General features: G+C 40.9%; 1 protein-coding gene and 1 long non-coding RNA gene across 6 annotated transcripts in view; both read right to left on the reverse strand.

The window, feature by feature from the left end:
* MAPRE2 (microtubule associated protein RP/EB family member 2) overlaps positions 1-23,161 on the reverse strand; it is a 102,587-nt gene that overhangs the window by 10,093 nt on the left and 69,333 nt on the right. For all 5 annotated transcript variants that reach the window (XM_076329745.1, XM_076329744.1, XM_076329742.1 and 2 more), the window contains 3 exons: positions 17,690-17,835; positions 15,452-15,665; positions 3,508-3,647 (listed from right to left, as the gene is read on the reverse strand). In XM_076329745.1, coding sequence (XP_076185860.1) covers positions 3,508-3,647; positions 15,452-15,665; positions 17,690-17,835 — 500 coding nt within the window. The remainder of the gene's footprint in view (positions 1-3,507; positions 3,648-15,451; positions 15,666-17,689; positions 17,836-23,161) is intronic.
* LOC143156382 (uncharacterized) lies at positions 9,726-11,189 on the reverse strand. Its single transcript, XR_012994617.1, has 2 exons — positions 10,970-11,189; positions 9,726-10,292 (listed from the first exon to the last, which is right to left on the reverse strand). It is a non-coding gene; the product is annotated as an uncharacterized LOC143156382 (long non-coding RNA).

Raw genomic sequence — 23,161 nt, forward strand, 5'->3', positions numbered from 1 at the left:
CACATCCAAATTACAGCCAAATTAGCATCCACGTTTTAAGGCCTGCAATTATACAAATGATTTTCTAAGTAAAGCATGCTAAATAAATTAAATCGCTTCAGACTACATTTCAGTGAACTGATATAATTTAACAGAAAGTTCTGTGTTGCCAGTTCTACTGCAAGCTAATTTATTTCCTTCACTAGTAAAAATACCAGCAAAGTTCAAACAATGCTTTGACAGCCTACTAAATCCTATCAGTTCATTTTTCCATAACTGCTGAACTAGCGATGCCTTTTTCTGACCTTTGATTGCACTCTCAGAGGCGTCAGACAGCAGAACTGACCTGTTACCAGGGCAGGATCTCAGAGCATCTCATTCACGTACTAACCCATTTCTGACCCGCTGCCTCAATGTGACACCCAAGTCTTCCCTTGACAGTTTGAATCTACGATTGATACAATGACTGATCACCTTAAAATTAACTATTTCTTAATGAAAGTAGGAATAGCAAAATGGAACAAGAGTTTACAATATTTTGGTCTATAGATAGAGGCCTCACACTTACGACATGTCTTCTGGATCTGCAGCAGCGTATTCCTTGAGAGGAACACCTGCATCCAGACAGAACAAGAACGTAACTGCTTCCGGATCTCTTGCTCTGTGCTTGCTAGAGCTTGGGAAAACAAGGAACTTCAGCCGAAACATTGGCAGCTAATAGCTCAGACCATCTCCCCTTCTGACCTATTTACTATGAAGGCATTCTCCTCTTTTCATTCGATCGCATTCACTCCGTTTTAAGAAACAGAATCATTAAACTATGCATATATGCGCTTAGTTAATTAACTATAGTATACAGGAAATGTTGTTATAACCAAACCAGATACGCTTTTCTTCAGTTACATATCAACTACCTGTCTGTGACACATTAATTTGTTTTTCTTCAGGTACTTAGCACATCCAACATCCTACTTTTCCCTTTTATGAACATGCCAAAAGGCTGATCCTGCATGAGGAACAGTGCACGTTAACTCCCATGCTCTGTTTCTGGACCAGAAGTACCCCTCTGCAATCCAGCTAACGGGTGCAAAGGCAGCAGTTCTTACTAACTGGTCTTTTCTCTGACGGCACTTATTGGTAGTATGAATACTCACAGGACTGCAGAACCAGGCTGGAGATTAAGCACGTACTGTAGACATGCAGCCAAGATGGTGCTGTTTTCAGAAACTATGTGTATACAAGCATACAGTTAATGGTTCCTGGGAACATTCTCCATATGTAAAGGTCCCTTCTCCATATGTAATGGTCCCTGGTCTGTGTTGTCTCCTCAGCTGCACTCAGAAACTCTTTGGGAGAGTGCTAGTAGGCACAGACCAAAAACACAGCAGGGACCACTTTAGTATTTTAATGTTATGGGTAATCAAGTTCCAGTGCACAGTGACATTCCTCGGACGTGTTCAATTTACTAGCACAGACCAAGGCAATAGCTAAGACCATTTTAAGAGAAACTTGAACGGCTCTCAACAATCTTAAACTAGAAAATGTTATGGACGGCTTGCGATTATTGCAAATAGCTCATTAAGCTACCCTATGGTAAAATATAGTGTACGGAAAGCCCCACTACTTAAAATTTTCCACTACAAATTGCATGGAAATTCACATGTTTCAATCTCCCTTAGCTGCCATCCATTAAAGGGCTGAAAAAAAGTCTGTTACAGCCATATAGGAATTTGATATCCACAGACACCATTCAACATTTCTTACTCATAATCAAGACAGCAACTGGGTAAAAGTGGCTGCTGCCCTCATCTCCCTGGTTGCTGGAGAGTGGTAAAAAATGGGCAATTTGGCTCTTCCAGCATGTTCAGCCTGGGAGTCAGAAAAACCTGGCTCAGAGCTGCTTGCAGTGTAGCTTTTTTGGCTCATGTTATACGCCCAGGGTGCACAAGTAACCATTAGTGGGAAATGAGATACCAAACACTGCCAGCATTTAAAAAAAAAAAAAAGCCTTCCAGACCATTCTAGCTAGAAGAGGTCTCTTAAAAGCTAGCTATTAAAACACCAACTTTCCAAATCCTCAGAATTTCTTCTCTTCTTTGGTGATGGGGGAAATCACCAGTTTTCTCTCAGGGTTATTTGTATATAAAGCTTAAGGTTTTTACACATGGAACGTGCTAGGAATATATTAGCAGTGCGTGTGATAGTGACTGCCTATTTTAATAAAGATCAAGTATTTTTATGTTGCTCAGATCCCAACCAACTCTTCCTCCTGAAGCGAACACATTCTGACTTCTGAGTACAGATGTCACGGTTCAAGTTGCATTAAGCTGATATTTGAACTCCACTCTTACATTGATTTAAAAAAAAAAAAAAAAAAAAAGATTCCACGAAAAATATATACATCCATTCCTTGTGCAACATTTAAAAACTCTTCTGTTACAGCAACAATCAAAAGCCCATTTAGAAGGCTGGTGGACCCTGTTGTGCTCTCTGCTGCTCAGAATTATACCCTGAATCCGCAGTATGCCGTGTTTGGGATGTGGCTATCCATCCATCACCTTTAAGTGCATAACAGTAACCAAGAATTTGCAAACGGTGCCCCAACAAACCGAAATCATTGTTGTTCAGGTCAATGAAAGTCTGAAACCGAAATGCCCTTAATTGTGGAAAATTATACTTGATCCAGAATAACGACTTCTTCCTGAATGCAGCTGCCAGGCAGCTGAGACTCTAAAACACGAGGTTTTTCCTTGCCATTTTCCGTCGTCCAGGACAAATACAGGGATCAGGCCTCCTTTATACTAGTGGCATTTACACCATTCTGACAGCACAGTCTTGAGCCAGATGCAGATATTTATTCATGTCCAATGCAGACGCTCTTGCATGTCCAGGAATGACAGAGTGGTGTAAAGCTCCATAGCATAAATGCAAATTAAGCCCTTACATTCCTAACATTAAAGAAATTCTGAAGCTTTATTAATTATATTGCAGAACATTATTTATAATATAACTAAGTATTCTCACAAAGGTAGCTCACAATTTTAAATTAAAAAAGGCATATTACCTTCTTAACGCCTTTCTTCCAGAAAGCAGAGTGCAATGATCTAGTCTCGGTTCAGCTGCAAATCTCTAACACCTTGGTATTATAAATAGGCTTGTTTTCTCCACAATGACACATTAAAATGATTTATTTCAAATTTGTAATACACAAGAGCAAAGACACTATTGGGATTTTTGTTAACCAAGTGAAATAAAAGATACATTTCAAAATCTAATAAAATTATCGTACTTCAGCAAGACTTACCTGTCATTCCTAAGATCACCTTTTAAAAATACTGGCAAACAGTAGTCATCTCTGTCAGATGTTATTTTAAACAATAAGTCACTTTTTTTTCTTCCTAGCTGAGCTATTTCAAGCTTTGGTCCCTTCATAATTCTGGAGAGCATCATTCAACAGAGGGCAATATTAGATTTCATGCCTGCCTGTGACAATGTATGCATCTAATTTTATGCCTAAAGCAAATTTACCTGTTCACTGAGCTGTATGACTTGAGTTTCCAAATCTTTATCTGATTTGGATGCTGAGCTGCTTGGTGCAGCTTTTTTTGCTGAAGATGGGCGAGAAGGTGTTGATCCTGGTTTAGAAGCTGGACTGGATTTAGCAGCACCTGAAAAGTACAATAATCAAGATTTATCCCCATGATAAATACATTCCTATTAACCTGACACTGAAACAAAAGTGTTCGTTTTACAGACAGCCATTCTCTCTGTTACTTCAAGATGACAGTGGAAGAAGTTCCAGTGCTGCTATACCTTGGGAAGGAAAAAACTACATTTCCTAGTAGTTTTACTTCGGGTTTACTACTCAGAATGAAGTAACTCTGAAACTAAAATAAATAAGCATCAAACTAAGAGCATAAAGTTCCCTTAGTTGTCAGCAGCTTTCAGCTTTTTTAAAAAAAAAAGCTGTTAACAGACCATTCCCCCAGCCCAATATTTAGCGTTGATATCTATCCTAAATTCCCCTGGAGAAAGACAGACTTGAAAAAACTCAGCTAAACTCTGCTTTCCTCATTTTCAAATGTAAACCATTCCTGAGACAAGGGCATTGAAATTCAGACAGTGCACGCAGAATTAAATCCATCGGTGAACTCACAGTTGCCATAGTGATCATGCCAAGAGATGAGCTGTGATCTGCTTAGGTTTTGTTATTTGTTTTTCATTACTTGCACTGCAAATCTGCCAGAATACGGAGCAACATCTTTACCAGCAAAAACGGTAAGTAACAAGTGCACACAGGTACTCTTTTTCACAGCGCCTGTGGCACACAAATGCCCAAGCAGAGGAACATTTGCGTGAAAGGGTTCGCAGTGCCTTCATACGAACCTCACAGCCAGCTCCTCACACCCTGCTCTGCCTCTCCCATCTTTCCTCTCCTTGTCGCTGGCTGTTTGATTCAGTCGCTCAGCCCCATCACACGAGTGCCCAGCTCACGGCAGTCCACCCTGCCTCGGCTCCCACCAGCACCGGACTCTGACGCATAGCCTTTTCCTTATTCCCACCGACTAGGAATACGTTTCAGATGCAGTGAGCATACACCTGGTACAAAAATTGCTTGGGTTAAGAAGACAGAACAGAAACCCAGCCCTCTCTCCGACCTGTTTTATTTGATTTATTAAGCAGGCATGTGAATCAGAAGTCCAGCTCTGCAGCACCCATGTTTATCACTGTTTCTTACAAAAAGAGCAAAATACAGTTGTCCGGACATGCGGATGGGCTCCATGGCCATCCTCCACCATCAAATGCTGTTGGCTCTGAAGCCTGGGACACACAGGGAGCAGGAGAAAGCCCGAATCCAGCAAGCACCCAGATCCCAGCTGAGCTCTGAGTTAGCAGTTCACCAATTCCGGAGGGATTTGCCCCAGCTTTCTCAGCAGCCACCTTCCAACCCCACACCTCCCCAGCCGCTCCTCCCATAAGATTATTTGATTTATGGCACGCTACAAATTGTTCTAAGTTGTCATTTCCACAACATATCCCCAGTATCAGACAACACTTCAACAAAGCAATTCATTTTAAACCCCATGTTTTACAAAGGTCTTATAGGAAGAAATCGCAAGGAGGCAGGGAAAGGCAGGAGGGGGAGAAAGATGACTTGTGAGGCTGCCCGTATGACCAAACCATGGAGCTCACACGGTCTCACTGACCTAGAACTGGGTATAGTGGTCCCTTGGAGGAGCTGAAGAGCGATGGGAAAGGAGAGCAGCAATGGGTTATTTAATCAAGCTAGCTTAGGCTTTTCTGATTTAGTCACAGGCCTCCCTCTGTAATAAGCATCTCCTCCCGCCTCTAAGGATAACTCTGTATTAAGTGGGTCACCTAATGCCAACAGAACATAAACAAACAACTTGATAATTCATTTGACTTGTGTAAACATTTCTGTGCAAGACGTCCACCCTCCTTTTCTATGCTCCTTAAAATGAGACAGATAATTTATTTTTTTTTTTTAGAAATTGGTGACTCCAGTCCAATAACTTTCATGTCTAAATCCTTATAATTACATACAGAAACTCACCTCTAGCAGTTTTCAGATACAGTACACAGACTCGCTAAAGCTGGGAAAATTCAATGTTGTGTACGTACATGACTGAAATTATACTTCTTTTCACATCATACTTAGATCAGCAAAGAATAAATCATTTGTGGGAAAACATTAAAAAGGCCAAGATCTTTTGCTGCTATTTCTTTCTTTAGGCAATTTCATAAACTTTACCACCCTGCCTTCATTACACGTTTTCATGAACTTTAGCACCCTGCCTTCATTACACATTTTCCAGGTTCAGTCCCCACATTTCGACTAACTAAAAATCAGCTGCTTGAGAGGAGGATTGTTAAGGTGCTCTCAAAGCGAGGAAAATAATTTTCATTTGGATTAGCAGATAAATAGAAGAAAACTGGTGTCAAAATATACAAGATAAACACACATGAAATAACCGCTTTGCCTATAGCATTCTCATTGGGCCTGAAGTTATTTAATGAATACTTGTATCACATGCAACTGCAAAAGTTACCCATACAGAATTTAAAATGATATAGATACATACTAAACCAAAGTATCAATGTTTATTTGTTATTGTATTGTACACCTGCAAGAAGCAGTTCAGGATATCAACTGAGAATTAAATGCTATAAAACAAGCTATGGACCTTCAGATGTGAAACCGTGGCCGGTCGATGCAGCTCCCCCCTCTACCAACTACTCTTCTACTTGAGGGCAGCACTGAACTTTCTCTAGGCAGCAAGCACCTGCACGCAAGCACAAGAGAAGCTGCTCAGCTTTTCTAGGGCAGCATCCCCTGGCCTGTCAGCTCTTCACCGTTTCTCCTGGGGGGTCATGGTGCAAGACCTTAAGCAAGGCATGTTGTGCAGCCACGGCGTATTGCTCCCTTTCATGCTCAACAGCCCTGCGAAGCGAGCTAGTTCTTTGTAGACTGGGTTACTGATCACAGAAAGCCAAATCGTTAAGTGCACACCTCTTTTTAACCTGCAGAGAGAGTTAAGGACAGAGCAGGCACAAACATTTAATCCCCAGGTATTCTCTCTAATTTGCAGCTGAGGCGCCCTCCCAGAGCATGCTGAGCAAGCCCACATCATCACTGTCTGCGGACAGAGGGCTGGATAGCACCAATACAACACATTATATTCTGCCCTCCTTTGAAAACAACAAAGCCTTTTGAATTTCTACAGCAAAGTATTACTAAGCTTTATAAAGTCCAGACAAATCAAAAGAAATCGAATTTTGCTCTGCTGCTCCGGATCTGCTCTTAAATGAACACGATATTCCAATTACAGTAACACAGATAAAAACCAGCTAAATAACCTAGGCATTTCAGACAGTATCAGCGACAGCTGGATAAAACTTAATTGCAACAGATAATGCCTAGGGATTTCTAATTTAAAATTTCCTGAAGGGAAAAAAAAAAAGCTTTACTGCACATTTATTCTGAAACATCAGTTTCAGAATCAGCTCAGAGGTAAGCCTCCCATTTCTAACAGAAGCTTAATTTCATAAAAGAATTAAAGGATGCTGGTTGGTAGAGTAGTACAAAGTACTTGAGACAGCCAGATATCTAAACGGAGATGGAAGATCTTGTTAGACTTAATGACTTTGCTATTGAGCATCACAATGGCTTTGCAGTCAATTAGTGCAAGTGTGGAATAACTCCTGATGCATTGCTCAGAGGGGCTATACAATCAGAGCAGTTTAAATTCCGTCCAACATCATATCTTCTATGAAAATATTTATATGTAATCCATTTACATATTCTGAGAAAGCACAAAAATTTTATACAAATATTTCATATACCAAATATCTGATAACGAGCTCTTTTCACTGACTACTGAGAGAACTGCGTTGTAATCAGTGCCATAAGCGTTACCCGTTACCAACTCCTTTTCAAGCTTACTGCCAATGTTCAGAAAGAAGTGCAGAGCCCTGCACCTGGAGAGGAACAGCCCCATGACCCAGTACATGCTGGCGGCCAACGGTCTGGAAAGCAGTGTGGCAGAAAAGGACTTGGGGGTCCTGGTGGACACCAAGTTAGGCATAAGCCAGCAACGCACCCTCGCAGGAAGGAAGTCCAGCAGCCTCCTGGGCTGCATTGGGAAAAGCATTGCTAACAGGTCAACAGAGGTGATCCTCCTCCTCTACTCAGCACTGGTGAGGCACATCTGGAACGCTGGGTCTAGTTCGGGGCTCCCCAGTACAAGAGAGACATGAGCATACTGGAAAGAGTCCAACAAAGGGCCACAAAGATGACTGAGGGACTGGAGCGCCTCCCATATGAGGAAATGCTGAGAGAGCTGGGACTGTTCAGCCTGGAGAAGAGAAGCTTCAGGGGGACCTTATCCATACCCAAAGGGAAGGTGCAAAGACGGCTGAGCCAGGCTCTTTTCAGTGGTACCCAGTCAAAGGACAAGAGGCAATGGGCACAAATTGAAATACAGGAAATTCCATTTAAACATAAGAAAAAAACCTCTTCACTGTGAGGGTGATCAAATACTGGAACAAGCTGCCCAGAGAGGTTGCAGTGTATCCATCCTTGGAGATACTCGAAACCCGACTGGACATGGTCCTGGGCAACCAGCTCTAGGTGATACTGCTTGGAGGAGAGAGGTTTGACTGGACGATCTCAGAGGTGCCTTTCCACCTCCACCGTTCTGTAAGAATGTCTATTACAGCATGTTCTGATTTTCGGTCAATGCAGGGTCCAACTGGAATTTTTTTTTTTTTAACAGTATCACAGCTGCTTCAATTAGCACCTGGATAATTTTTTTGTACCTGCCCATATAACACTAGCAGAGATGGGAAAAATAAGTTCATGGTTGAAAGACAAATTATTTTGTTCTTGTACTGAAAGAAGTTAGATGAACCAGCTTTGAAATGCATTACAGTTTTCTATCTGTGGTGCTCTAGAAACAATTACTAGTCAGTCCATTGTAATTAAATATATCCCCCCCCAGTTTCACCTTTACTATTCTTTTTGCTAAACACATAAGTTTTACAAACAGATGTACACTTCCGAAATTTAAAACAGTGGATGTTGGCACTGTGCAGGTTTTAGATACAACAAAGCCAGGCTGCGAATTCCAGGTCCCTTTACATCACAAGTACTGTCTTGCAGACAAGAGACCTATTTAACGTTTGGAGAGAAATCTTCCTTGAAGCTATAGGAGTACTTAGTATGCTGTTAAATATTTATGTAAAATTCCAAGAAAACACGTGCATGAATACAGTGTGGACGTGCGCGAGGACAGTGTGGAGAGCAATGGAAGCCATGAGCAAGCACAAGACTTGGCTAAGCCGTCACAGCCATTGCTTAAGTGGAATTTGGGAATCACTCGCAGTATATCTTTAGTCAAATTAAAGAACTGCATAAAGCGAATATTCCTGACTCATGCCACAGAAGAAAAAAACAAACCCACCAAGAGGCCACAGAGCTAGCAATTTCTTCATGAGCTAAAGAAAAACTCTCCACCCACTTAAAACAAATGAGTGAGGACAGTAAACGAATTAATATTCACACATGCTTATTGTTGCAGCTACACTGGGATGCAGGAAACTGCTCAATTTAGGGATGCTTAATGGCATAAGTGATGACAAATGATGCTTAATGGGAATGAAATGACCTCAGACAAAATCTGACTCGACTTCCAGCATCCCAACATGCTGCGGTGCAGCCGCCTAATTATTTTGTGGTACTAACTTCCTGGGGGCAGCAGGACCCCTCTGTCCCCTCAGCTCTCCACACCTCCACTGCTGCTGGCTACAGTACAGCCTGATGAGCTCTACCTTGATCATCTCTTTGCCAGCTGTCTGGCAGTGAAGTGAGTACAAATACTTGAAACTGACGCATCTTTTACAAATGTCAACAGAGCAATCCAAGCAGGAACATTCAAAGGAGTTTTCTTGTCAGATGAAAAAGGTTTCTTGATGGCACTACTCCCTCAGTTCCTCTTTAATAGAAGGCGATTTGATAGATGGGAACTAACCACAGGTTTCCCCCCCCCCATAATAAATGAAGACTTTTCTTTAGATTTGAAATAACCAACATTTTAATGGCAACCATTCATTTTTCTCAGCTGAAACCCCTATTTTCTCTAGAAACATCTTCAAGCATGCAAGCATTCATCTTCAATGGATGAAACCACTCCACATAGGCTTAACAGAAGAATACAATTTAAAATGCTCTTAAAAAACTGCATTTTATTATAAAATTCAACTATCTGTTTAGCTATACAGAAAAAGCAGTCCCAAAAGTTAAATGTGAAAGAAAATATGTAAAGAAAAGCACATTGAAGTACAAAAGATCATGCAAAAATTTAAGCAAGGCAGGCATTCAAACCACACCTGTAATACATGAAAAATTAAGACAGCAATTTTCACCGCTGTTTTTTCAAACACAATCTTCTTAGAAAAAAGGCCTTGGCTCCTGCACGGCAAGCAGCATCGCTTTGTCGTCTAAATTCTCGGGCTCAGTGGGTTTAAATATTAAACTCTTCTCATGCTGGCAGAGAGGGTGTGTCTGTATTAAGGCTGAGCCACTTTCTTCTCTACCTCCCAGGCCAGCGCTGTCACTGCACATGCTGTTCCCGTCGGCTAGTACAATTCCTTGGCCTCGTATGAACTAGGCACAAAAGCATTTTTATTTTGTGGCCCCGCGGCTCTTCCCATCTCCAGCTCTGCCACATTGTCCTGGAGCACTGAACTACCGTGAGCAGAGGCTGCCATCGCCAATACCAACTGCCCGCCCTCTGGGGAAAAAGGTGGCATGTTTTGGTGGAAAGCAAAGAAAAAAAGCATTAGAAGGAGTTCTCTAGTCTCTCAGGAGTCCTAATCGTATCACTAGCTGCTAAATTAAAGACTGGTTTTGCTGAGTATTTTTATCCCTCAAAATTAATTTACAGCACATCTGCCACAGTAGGGTATACCATTTCCCTAAAGAAAAATCGGTATTTTTATTGTGCAATTGGCTCTTCGATGGCACACACATTATATATAAAGCATTCGTGCACAAACAGTTCATTCTGCCCTTGTTATTTTCCCTGTCATAGCATGAGTATTTTTAGCCCTCATGTGATCCTCCAGTATTTTCCAACTCTGCTTTAGTCATCCTGCTCTCACTGAATATTTCAAACTAAAACGTCTAACAGCCTTCAGATCTAAGAACCTCTCCCATTTTTAGGTTACATGTAAATAATTTTATTAAGCTTTTACTCGTGTATTTTTGACACCCCACACCCATACACAAAGCAGTGCTCCATGGAGATTTGCTCTGACACACAGGAATACTTACACAGGGCACTAAGCTAAAATCCTGACAACCTGATCACCATTTTCAATTTGATCAGATGAAGATTTTTCTGCTATTTTCCACAGGGAGCATTAGAACTGGCACAAACAACAGTGCCCTAATATTTTAATCCCTTACCATAATTTTGACTCTACATCGGTAGGCTGTTTACCACTGCATTAGAGAAGAGCCGAGGCTGTAGGAGATCGAAAGGCGGCTCAGGGCTGGCAGATGGCGTTGTATCTAAAAGCAGCTGTGGTGCTGTTGGCAGAGAGCCTGCAGCGGTGGTCTGTGCTGCTGGCTCCACTCCTCGAAGGATGAAAACATACTCGTTCCCCCAGCAGGGAGCTGCATTTACCTGGCAAATCCTTGCTGCTCCTACTATTTCTAGAAGAAGCCTTTTACATGGGTTACCGAAGCCATCCACCCTCCATACAGCCATCAGCGCGGCAACAAATCGGCTCCGTCTCTCAAGGAAGCGACGAGGCAATGCGAGGGTGGCACAGCAGATCAGTTGTAGGGACCTATTTACGCTTCCATTTCTGAGATGCATTATCCTTGACCTGTGCCGACTCCTCAGTCGGATTGCCTTTGGGAGGGGTAGGGCCGTGGCTGTTGGATTGCTCCCCAGTTGTTGCATTTTCAGATTTCTCGAGTTTCGGTTTGTTTTAAAAGCATTTTTAAAAATGAAATAAAGACCACACTCGGCATTTGCAGAGATATAGGTGAATACCCACGTATAGGTATGGAAAGCAACTACCCGATACCATGGGTCTTGTCAAGCTTTAGTGTCAGATTAAAATACCAAAAATAATTCTAACTCATGGCAACTATCTTTTTGGGTAAGCTTTCAGAGCAGGCTTTAGGGATTTGACCCCTTTCTTGTTAATTGAAAGACATATCTTAGTCTACCTCTGAAAATACAGAGTTAGAACAGAGTGTTATAAAGTAGTTATGAATAATTAAAGAGCTCGGCACCTCCTAAATCACTCAAAAACAAAACTCTGGCAAAGGGCACTGGAAGAGTTATTCCGTGGAACAACAGGAATCATCTGAAACACATACGAAATTACTAGTAGCTAAATAAATTATTACTTTAGAAATTTATGTATTTGATCAATTTAGAATAGGCAGATTTAAAGGTCTGTCAAAACCAAAAATCTAGTGTGAATGAGTACCCATATGTCTACTTGCTCCTGACACTAAACAATAAGTGCATACATTTGTGTATGTCCGCTGCACACTGTTTAAAAACTTTTGGATTATGTTGAAAGATCCTCTGGGTTCTTTATTTTCTCTCACTATTGCTTCTTTTTGTTTCATTAATGAACTGAAACAAGACAGTCCTAAAATTTCAGTGCTTCAGTGTTAACATACAACAAATCACACAAATTAAAAGTGACATTAAAAAAAGAAAATGTACAAAAAAGAGGCAAGCTACTGTAGCAAACTACTACAGATGCTGGCATTGCTTGCTTGCACTGGTGTAAAGGTTATTGCATCAAGCAGCCCACACTGTTTACTGCTCCCACAACAAAGTCAGTGGAAGTATAAGCCGTGCCCAAAACCTCAGCCATTTCACTGAAGACCCAAGAACGTCAAATAACAAAATAATCAACATAAAAGTTATAGATAGCAGTTTAAACTATGCCACCTGATGTTGCACTTACTCGTGGGCATGTATTCCGTCTTTGTGCTTGTATCATCAAGGAAGACAAAACTCCAGATGGGGTGGGGAATTCTTAACCTTATCTTGAGATAACGTTATTCATGAGACCTTATCTTTTTTGCCTTTTTAGTATAAATGGCTAAGCTTGTTCTACTCACGTGGGCACATTATGGTTCCTGTAACAACTGTAGTGAATACTCCTTCATTTCCAGTTAAGTGTGCATGAGCATGCACAGACACACACACACCCCCCAGAGGTACAGAAGCACATCTTTCATGGTAATTTCCCAACTACCCAGGACTTGCTTCCACATCATCCCAATTTACTCCCAAACAGCAGGAGATGAGGCACACACAAGCTTGCAGATGCATATGGCACTCCTCCCAGAGTGTCCTCTATCAACAGGCACCCAGTAAGGGCTCCCATCCTTTCAAGCAATCAGGCTACATGATACGGTGAGGTGAAGCACAAAGGCACAATACACGGGTGAAATGAAAACGTGCTCACCCAGAAATTGAATAAACCTAAGAATGACTGACACCTAAATGAAATAGTCCTGTTCTAAAACGCAGGCAGCAATACATGCTCTGTATTGACTGACACCTCTCATTTCACCTAGCATCATGTAATGTCTACACCCCCCTCCCAGCTCAGCAAAAATTAAACTAGTGTCCTGCCTGTCATACTTCTGGACAATATTTAAGTTAATAACGAAGGAAGCTTTCCACAAAAAAAGCTAATTTCCACAGCCACAGAATCTTACCAAAGATCATTACACTATATCTCAGTTGTCCTATTCCATACAAGGGCTGAGAAGGCACGGAACATGTGCCTCATACAACCAGCAACACGACACGAGATCACTGCATTATCCTCCATATCAGCTGGCTGGTTCCACTCCAGTAGCTATTCTATTTCTCTAGGATTGTCACCTCCACAACTTTAATTTGGATGACACATTTGTGACTTTGGTACAAACAGACCATCTGCAAGAAGAATTAACAAGCATGGTAAAGTCTGTATTTAATAAAAGTGTCTTTTCTAATTTCTCAATTGGATAACACCATGACATTAGCACTTGGTTTTTCTTGTTTTTAAAGGGCGTGCAAGACATCACATGGGAAATTATAGCATACCAGGCCCTGAAATTCAAAAGTTTAGACACAAGATGGTGCAAAACAAAGATGTAAACAAGCTTTAAAAGCCCAGAGCAGCACTGGCCTGCTATTAGGTGCTCAATTTCCTGGAAGCACTAATGAGCTGAAGGCAGCTGGCCAAGTATGTCCCACTTTGACGTCAGAAGTGATTAGAGCAGCACACTGAAATCTGGATATGATTCCAGAGCATAAGCCACCCTAAAACAGAGAGTGCCTCATACCTACCCCTTCCCTTTGCCAGCACTGGTACATATCTGAGCCCATGAGAAGACAGGTCACAGAATTAAGCCAAGTGAAAATTAATCATTATTTCAGGACGGGGTTAGCATGAATAAAGTAAACCCAGGACAGAACAATAAAGGAATTAAGTGTGGGTGCATGTGTGTTTCTGCACGCACAAACCTATATACATACAGAACCAACCCCAGTAACATTCGTTTGGTGATTTTTTTTTTTTTTTTTTTTTTTAAAATGTTAGCTGCTCTCCTGTTCACTTAACTCTCACTTATCAAAAAATGGCATCCGCTTAGTGACCAGTCATGCCCATATTACATAAACACCAAAGATCAGGCTTAGTCCTTTGGCCTGTTCCAGAAACACTGTCATGGTTTAACCCCAGCAGGCAGCTGAGCCCCACGCAGCTGCTCACTCATTCTCCGCCCCCTACCCCCCCCCGGTGGGATGGGGGAGAGAATTGGAAGAGTAGAAGTAAGAAAATTCATGGGTTGAGATAAAGACAGTGTAATATGTGAAGCAAAAGCCGTGCGTGCAAGCAAAGCAAAACAAGGACTTCATTCACTCCTTCCCATGGGCAGGCAGGTGTTCAGCCATCCCCAGGAAAGCAGGGCTCCGTCACGCCTAACGGTTACTTGGGAAGACAAACGCCATCACTCCAAACATGTCCCCCTTCCTTCTTCTTCCCCCAGCTTTATGTGCTGAGCATGACGTCATATGGTGTGGAATATCCCTTTGGTCAGTTGGGGTCAGCTGTCCCAGCTGTGTCCCCTCCCAACGTCTTGTGCACCCCCAGCCTACTCACTAGCAAGGCAGCCTGAGAAAGGCCTTGACACTGTGCAAGCACTGTTCACCAATAGCTAACTAAGACATCCCTGTGTTATCAACACTGTTTTCATCACAAACCCAAAACATAGCACCATACAATCTCCTATGAAGAAAATTAACTCTATCCTAGCAAAACCCAGTGTAAACACAAAATAAAAAGTTAGAAGACAGAGGTATCTGAGAAAGAGCAATAGTTGTATGTTGCTCACTTAAGAGGACTAGCATACCTGAACAATAAGCACATATAAAACCACAAATCAGTTCATTTTTTCCTTCTGGTGAGCCCTTAAGATTTGGAAGCATTTCACTCACCGTAAAAATTAATTTAAAAAAAAAAAAAAAAGACATCAGCGTGTGCTAGCAATTTCCCGTAATGATAGAGGTGTGAGAGAAACACACTTCACCTAATGTTCTTGAATGCACTTACACACACCACATTTATCGACAAGAAGGTTAACTGCCTTTGTCTCCACCATCAGACATCACTAGAATCTACATCATTTACATCAAGGGTTCAGTGGGGGAGACCCTACGCCCGATAGGGCTGGGCCAAACCAGAGTGCACCACAAGAAGTTAACTTCTGCTGTCTCAGATGCTAAGCCTATGACAAGGCAAAAAGAATGGCCCACCCACACAAGGAAATAATTTTTAACTAGTATTTATGTAAAATGGATCACAGTTTATGATAGTCTTCAGAGACAGAAATGGAATTCTTGAAGATGCAAAATACCTGCAGTCGGAGAGTTTGCATGGTGAGACTTTTTGGGCAGGTTGAAGATTTGTTCACCGGGATCTGGTGGGGGAAGAGCATCTTGGCCTTGTCGAGCTTCCACAGGATCATACTCCTTCCCATCATAGTTAGCATCAAAGAACTTCTTAAACCACTGAATGAAATCTAAGTTGTCTTGGAAGCGCCCTTTGACCAGTTTTTCCACAGGAATTACCTGAAAGGTAGAATAAAGGTTCCAATAATATATCACTGCCATTTTTAAATAAAAACATTTACATATACACATACACACTTATTTGAAAAAATCTACTAACTGGATCAGCCTATATTCCTCTGCCATTGTTTTCTTTCTAAAAGAAAGGAAATTATGGTAGATCTGGAAGGGCTCTTAGTAAGAAATAAAACCAAAATAAAACAAAGACCCAGCCTTTGAAGTGGCTATACAGTGGGTGTATGTAAGCCTTTATAACTGCTCTTCCACAGAGTTACTCCTTTCTTATTGCAGTGACAGCCATGATGAATGAAGCTGTTCTGGGAGTAACACTATATTCAACTAACTACGGATTTCTGTTTTTAATGGACGTGCTACAGTTGGGTATACTAAAAATGAACAGTTCTTCAAAATGTCCAGAGGGGAGTTTCTTGCTCTCCGTCCTACTGTTTGAACTACAAAAAACCCAGCAGCTTTTCCAAGACGTGCTGAAGTTCAAACCAACCTACATTTTGGTAGTACACGTTCATCATATGAACTAACCCTGAGGTTTTAACCTTGTAATTTTTTTTCCATTCTATATATAGCTATACATAGAACAGTTCATGGACATGCAGAAGTTGACTAAAATGCCTATGAAGTTTTAGGAAAACAAAAGAAAGGCTATAAGGATGTCTCCATATCCATATCCTGCAAAAATTTTCACAGAAATGAAGCCTTCAAAAGGTGCCTTGGGCCAATATTAGTGTAAGGAGGTGGTTCAGCATTGCTCTGCAGGAGGCTCAACCTTCCCAGATGCTGTGGGCAGACAGGGACTACGAAGGGAATGCTGCAGAAGGAGGGCTGCCCTGCCTCACTTAATTCGTGCAGCTGATTAAAGAGCCAAGTTAAATAGATCTTAATGCCTCCCGAATGCATTCAGTTTTCAGCTGGAAAAAGGGTACCTAAAACGATTGCAATTTTCATTTCTTCAAGATTAAGCCAACTGTGCAGCATTTTGTAAGTCTATGATACTCCTAGAAGGATTAATGCAGCATTTTGCATGTCCTTTCGGGTTGTTCCTTTTGTATCTTAATTCTGCATTGAGAAAGTATAGCAAGTTTGCTCCCTACAGAAAAATTGACAAATGTTAGCTTTATTAGGGTTTCCAACATTTCACTAACAAGTTGCACTGTAAATAGAAGCATCCACAGCATTTCAGGAAATAATGAGGGTTTTCCACTGCTTTAAAAAAGTCTTACAGGACTCTCTATTAAGACTGTTTAAATTTCAGAATAAGACAACACTAAAAGCCAGAGCAGAACCTTAAAAGGATATACTGGTAGTACATCTGTGTAAAACTAAAAGTATGACAACATAACTTTCATTATTCATTTTTATCAACGCAGTAGTTTATACTGGTGAGCCCATCAAACACACATTCAAGCATAAACTAGTACCTTATGGCTGAGCAAGCCATTTTCTAAGAGCCCTCCATTCTTAACTTTACAAGATCACATGTGCTGGCCAGCCTATCAAATAATTGGATAAATTATTCCAGCTCTTGAATACTTAAAATTCCTTAAACCCCATTTTGGACAAGAAGCATGGAATACTTATAAGAACAGCATATTTCCAAGTTATTTGGTTGGAAATTCAGGTCACCAGTAATTTTACTGTATCTAAAATTAAGGTTCACTGATGGCAAGGAATTTCCAACACATGGTATTTTATCAAAAGGATCTCTGATATTAAGATATAATGAGTTAGGCTGCACAATTCCTCAGTGGACACATGGACTCAATTTTCACTTTGTACCTAAGTGGAGCATGCCAAATTTCTTCATTCATGCCTAAATACCCTTTTCAGATAATGAAAGGTCAAGAAGAATGTTTTCACATACAACTCGTACTCCAGTTCTCAGTCCAAAAGTTGAAGAAGGGGACTTTAAGTATTTTGAAGTTTATTTCCCCTATTTTTTTGACTTCACCCAGTTTATACAACTTTTGAAACTTGTAGTGATTGAAATACAAATACAGAATGCCTACCTTATCCACATTCATTCTTTTAAATGATGCTTGCAGAAGTTTGAAGTTGTGAATGTATTCATGTTCCAGCTTTGCTTGAAACTTTACTTTCTTCAAGCTAATGCACCCTGGGAACAACATGTCCATGAACTGGCAGTAAGCTGCTCCTATAACAAGAGAATGCATTGACATTAATCCAGATGCACCCAGCTAAGACCAAATGGCGTTTAATGTCATTAGCAGAAAGCATGAGCAGAAAGCAACTGTGCTGACTAAGTCCCTGCTGTAATTCAACGTAACGCTATGCACCCAAGATCTACTTGTCTAATGTACACTGAAGAGTGTGACATATTAATGTGGGGTTTTTTCCGTTCAGTCTGGATGCACGATGCACTGCTGTGTAGCATCTGAAGAACCACCATGACTAATGCCAAGTAAATCTTTCTTCTGTTTAAAACTGATGTTCTTAGAGTCCCTATACACAGCAGGACTGTCCATACAGTGGGAAGATCACAGTCAAAATGGAAATCTCTTAATAAGCTCCCTCAATCCTCACAGCCCCCTGAATTCAGCCAAGTCAAGATCTTCTTTCTTCTGGCACTTGTAGCTGAATGCCGATCAAGTCCAAGGCAATCATTTAAGATTATATCGAACCACGATTTAAAAAAAAATAAATTGTAAAGCTCCAGCTTGTTAAAACATACTAGCCAGTTCCCACCCCTCCAAAACAAACATCTTTACTGATTTTCATCTCCTGAGAAAAGCATTTAAATAAGCAGACGTTAGCATAGTCCACCCATAGATTTCAGAAGCTGGGCTGCCAGCTTTAGTTCTCACTCAAAACAATAAGGTTTAAGTTCAACTTCGAGGGCTATCTGAACTTACGTATTAGTAGGTAGGGGTGTGTGTGCCTCTGTGTGTGTATAACTAATCCAGCACAGAGCTGCAAGTATATGGAAAATTTTCTAAGCAGTGTACTGAGTACACCTAACAGGGATAGCCTTTTCTTGTATGCAGGGATCTTCCTCCTACAACATCATGTCACTGTCATTTGCAAAATAAGTCTTTACTCTTGACACACTCAGGTGTTTGGAAATTAAGGCTGAAAATGAGGAAATCAGAGGAAAACCAATTTCAGTTCTTCTTTAGAAGAGAGTTTTCTACAAAATGCTTTACACTCAGCAAAGATTTAGTGAAGTCCATTTCTGGAGCAGAGAGCTGTAGTGTGCAGCCCCTGCGCTTGAGCATACAGGGCAGGGAAGCGATCGCCCGATTACTCATGACAAGTTCAATTTAACTTCCACAAAAAGGACTTTTGTGCATTTAGTGCAGATCAGTTTTGACAAACAAGTGTCCAGATCTCACCTAACAGTTCAACGCAGTATCAACGACAATGATTTTTATCAAAAAATAATTCTGCTGAGTGCTCATACAGAAACCAAATTAACAGAGCACATACCTGGCTTGCCCAGTTTTACAGGAGGGGCAACAATAACTTAAAGTTTAAGACATTTTTCTCCATGGGTATACGCCTGTGTTTTGACAGGACCATCGTTACGCATGAGATAGTTCTCATTCTCTGTATCCACTCAACCATCACATGAAGGGTTACACAGCTCATAACTTCCCAAAAAGAGAAGCAGAGTTTAAAAGTGCAGTCCAAAAAAATTTCCCAAAATACTGATACAAGTTTTGCTAAGGGGCTTACCAAGATCAAACTTTAGTACTGAAAACCACTGTCATTTTTTAAAAAATTCTCTTCACGTTGCCTAGCTTTGTGGGGGAAAAGTGTTATAAAAAAAAAAGTATCTGATTTTCCAAGGACACCTTGTGCTTAGCTGTTTGCAATGGTTTTGATATGATTAGGAATCAAAGTAAAATATTCCCTAAAGCAAAAGGAGCCTTCTGGCAAGTTACAAACATCAGATGACAAATTTGCATCTTCTTATAGAAAGCTATATAAACACAATTAGTTATTCAAAACTCATCCTCAGCAAGAGGTAAATACGTGGCAACAGGAAAAAATGACATTACAATTAAAAGCATGGATACACAGATAATGCATGGCTTGACTACATTTATTACTGTTTAATTTCATGCAAAAGGATTATTATGCAATCATTTCATGTTATAAATTGGATTTGTTCCTAATTCTGTCCTTTCATCCTCCCCATACCCCAGTTATAAGCTTTACTCTGATATCTAAGTAATTGCCTGGAGGCCTTGAAAATGCACCGCGCAACCTTTCATCTAGATCCTTTTAGAAAACTAGAAACCCAAAGTGTTCACATGAGATTTTCTCCTTCTGCTGGTAATGCAAATTCCTTCTGCATGCCTTTAGATAGAGTCTTACTACGTTTAAGACTCTAGGTGCGGTATTTCCTTGTGTTTCCTTCCCACCAGGCTGGCAGTTGTTTCTGTGTTTTTGCCAGCCGGGAGGTGGTCCTGGGTCTGCACAACACTTGAGGGCAGAAAACACTGGACTACATCCACATGACAGCACGAGCCTGGTCTCTGATACAACACCGAAGCCAGCTGCCAGGCCGTTTCCCCAACAGGAGGATTTTATTACATCGGCAAACATAATTCATTAAAATGCTCTTTCCTGAAGTACAGAGCCAACATACAAACATGGACTGAACTAAACACTGCAAACTACAAAGAGAGAAAACTCTTCTCGACTCCCAAAAGGCAGAGACCTGCCTACCACAGCAACAGGAGAAAGTAGAAATATCATTACAGTCAACTGGGACTACCTGATTTTGGATATCGAGGTTATGTACATATTTAATATTATAAAGGTATTTATTTATAATTTAAAATTTTACCGCCTAAAGCTTGTAGCTGTCACATTGCATTCGAATGCCAAACGTCAGTGCAGCAGAATGGGAACACTACTTTCTATGCTGCCCATCGCTGAGATTTCCTGGAGGCAGCAGAAAGAGCAGCCCTACTTGAGTCACGCAAGATTGCAATGCCTTTACCTCACAGCCACAGCATATAGACACGTGGTCCTCTGCATACTGGACAGCACTTTAGGCCTATTCAATTTACTATACAACTGATGCTTCAATGCGGGTGCATGGGAAAGGAATATTTTTAACAGAACATAAAGAAAATGGCAGTAGAGATAATGACATCATGACTTGTGACATACCTCTTGCATAATTTACATGAACAATAGAATTTTTATGCCATTATATTTTATTCAAGATTTTAAAAGTTCCTTACATTTTCTGCAAAAAAACCCTGAATACCAACACCCAGCCACCCCACCCCCAAACCTAACAAATCTATACACAGGAGTTGAAAACATACTACCTGTCCAGAATGCCTCTCACAATAAATCAGTCTCGATGACCAAAAAACTTTTATATGCATGAAAACATGCACATACACACACACACAGACAAACAGAAATAATTTGAAATCTACTGAAATGAAAGATGAAAACTACAGCTGGTAGCACTGCAGAAGAGGGATCAATGTTAAAAAGCTCTTATCCTCTATCAGCTAACAAGCAATTTAGAACCACCGGCTAAAAGTCCTTCCGTGTATCTGATATAGAATATTGATGCAGCCATTAGTTACAGAAGATATTCACAGGCCAGACTCCAAAACCAACCCGCCAACATGGCTGTGCTGGATTACACCCCCAGCAGCCGCTACTTTTGGCCCGATGAGTGACTGAGCGGAAAGAGCCCAGCAGCACGGCAGAGCTTGCAGGTGTTTGCTGGGCTTCCCACGCCAGGCTCAGGGCAGAGCAGGCAGCAAAGCAAAGGCCAGCGAGGGGGCTGCACCCACGGGGCTGGGCAGGCAGGCAGCTGCCAGAGGAGGGGAAGGGATGCGGGGGCAGAGTCAAGACACAAAAGGACAAACCAAGAATTGAAAAGGTGGTTGTTTAAAGCTATTACAGTTGAAGAGTTTTGCCACATGCAGCGGTAAAGCTAGAAGCTTCTTCCCAATCTATAAAATCACAACATTTTCACAGCGTTTTCAGAGTTGTAGATAATCTTTCGCTAGTCCCCCCCTGCAGTAAACAACGCTGAACTCATTCTAGCTTTTGTCCTATACTTTTCTTTCCCTGCTTCTACGTTTCCTTCCCAGACTGTCCATACTGACTTACAGTTTGCTCTGAAGCATATGCACTCTGCGTCATTACAGATTTTCAGTTTTTTTCCTCCTTTCTCCTCTTCCGTCTGGAGGTTGATGAATCCAAAAAAGCAAACAAGTATTTTCTTAATAATCAAAGGTACTTCTGCTTCTGACTATTTAAAGCACAAGGAAATTAAAGGAGATAACAATGGAAACAAGAGAATAGTGTTCTCCTGCAAGTTTTTACTGCTTGGTAAACCTCCTAGACTTCAGCTGGAGAGCAAGATTGGATCCTTGGTATTTTTGGCATTTATGTATATATATTTATAAAGGAAAATGTAAATATTATTTGCAAACTAACTTCTTTAAATATACTGTATTTAGTACCTCGTATACTAATAAAGTATTTAGCAGAAATACTATAATATAAGCTCAGGTATGCCCAAGTTAGTATTCGTCCCCTATAGGAGGAGTCAGGTCAATCCTTCACATCAAATGTCAGAAGACTCCGTCCCTCCCCGTTCATCCCTGCAGTGTATGGGAGCAAGATCCCAGAAAGTCACATAAAACCACACCAGCCAACATGGGAACACAAAGGGCCCATGAAAAGACAGGGCTTGTCTGTGTGTGGGGCTGCTTTATTTTTTGTTCTGATGTCCAAACCACAGCAAAAGGAGCTAAGTGCTACACTAGAAATTTCTTATAAATGCCAAGTAAGAATTTTGTTCTAAAATGGCATGCAGTTCAAGTTTAAACCTTTAAACCAGGCCTCAGTTTGATTTTCACATACTCCTTTTTGAAAAAACCCGTTTGGGAAAAAAGTCTGACCATACCTTTTTCTGTAATTCAAATTTTTTGTTTGTTTGCTTTAAGGAAATATTTTTCAGATAATCTAAAAACATATGTCCAGTCACATTAGATACAAATTCCTTCAAATTATTCATTCCCTCCACAGCTGCAGCAACCTGACCACGCGTTTGGAAAATACGGGATGATTTGTATGCATATTAGTCATCAGCACTTCAGTTCACTAGAGCGATGGTTGCTAACACTGATGGGAAACTGCACACACCTGGTATTTCTGTTGCTGGGACAACAACAACAAAAAAAGGCAGCAACTTGCAAGGAGCATGCGTGACCTAATAGTTTTGATAAGAACGGGGGAAAAAAACTGCAAAGGCCAGCAATCATTGTTTACAGTACATCAGCACTTGGGGCTTGTCTTTTACCGCAGGCTTCCTAGAATTGCTTCCGTGGGAGTGATGTTAAGATAGGTTTTTGACTTAGATATCATAGTATAGATTTTCATTTAGATTTCAAATACGGGTGTTCTGTTATGCCACTCAAGGTTTTTTTTAAACTGGGCATGCCTGTGACCATAAAGTTGTGTTACATATA

Source organism: Aptenodytes patagonicus, chromosome 2 (assembly GCF_965638725.1).
Source record: "Aptenodytes patagonicus chromosome 2, bAptPat1.pri.cur, whole genome shotgun sequence".
Lineage (NCBI taxonomy): Eukaryota > Metazoa > Chordata > Aves > Sphenisciformes > Spheniscidae > Aptenodytes > Aptenodytes patagonicus.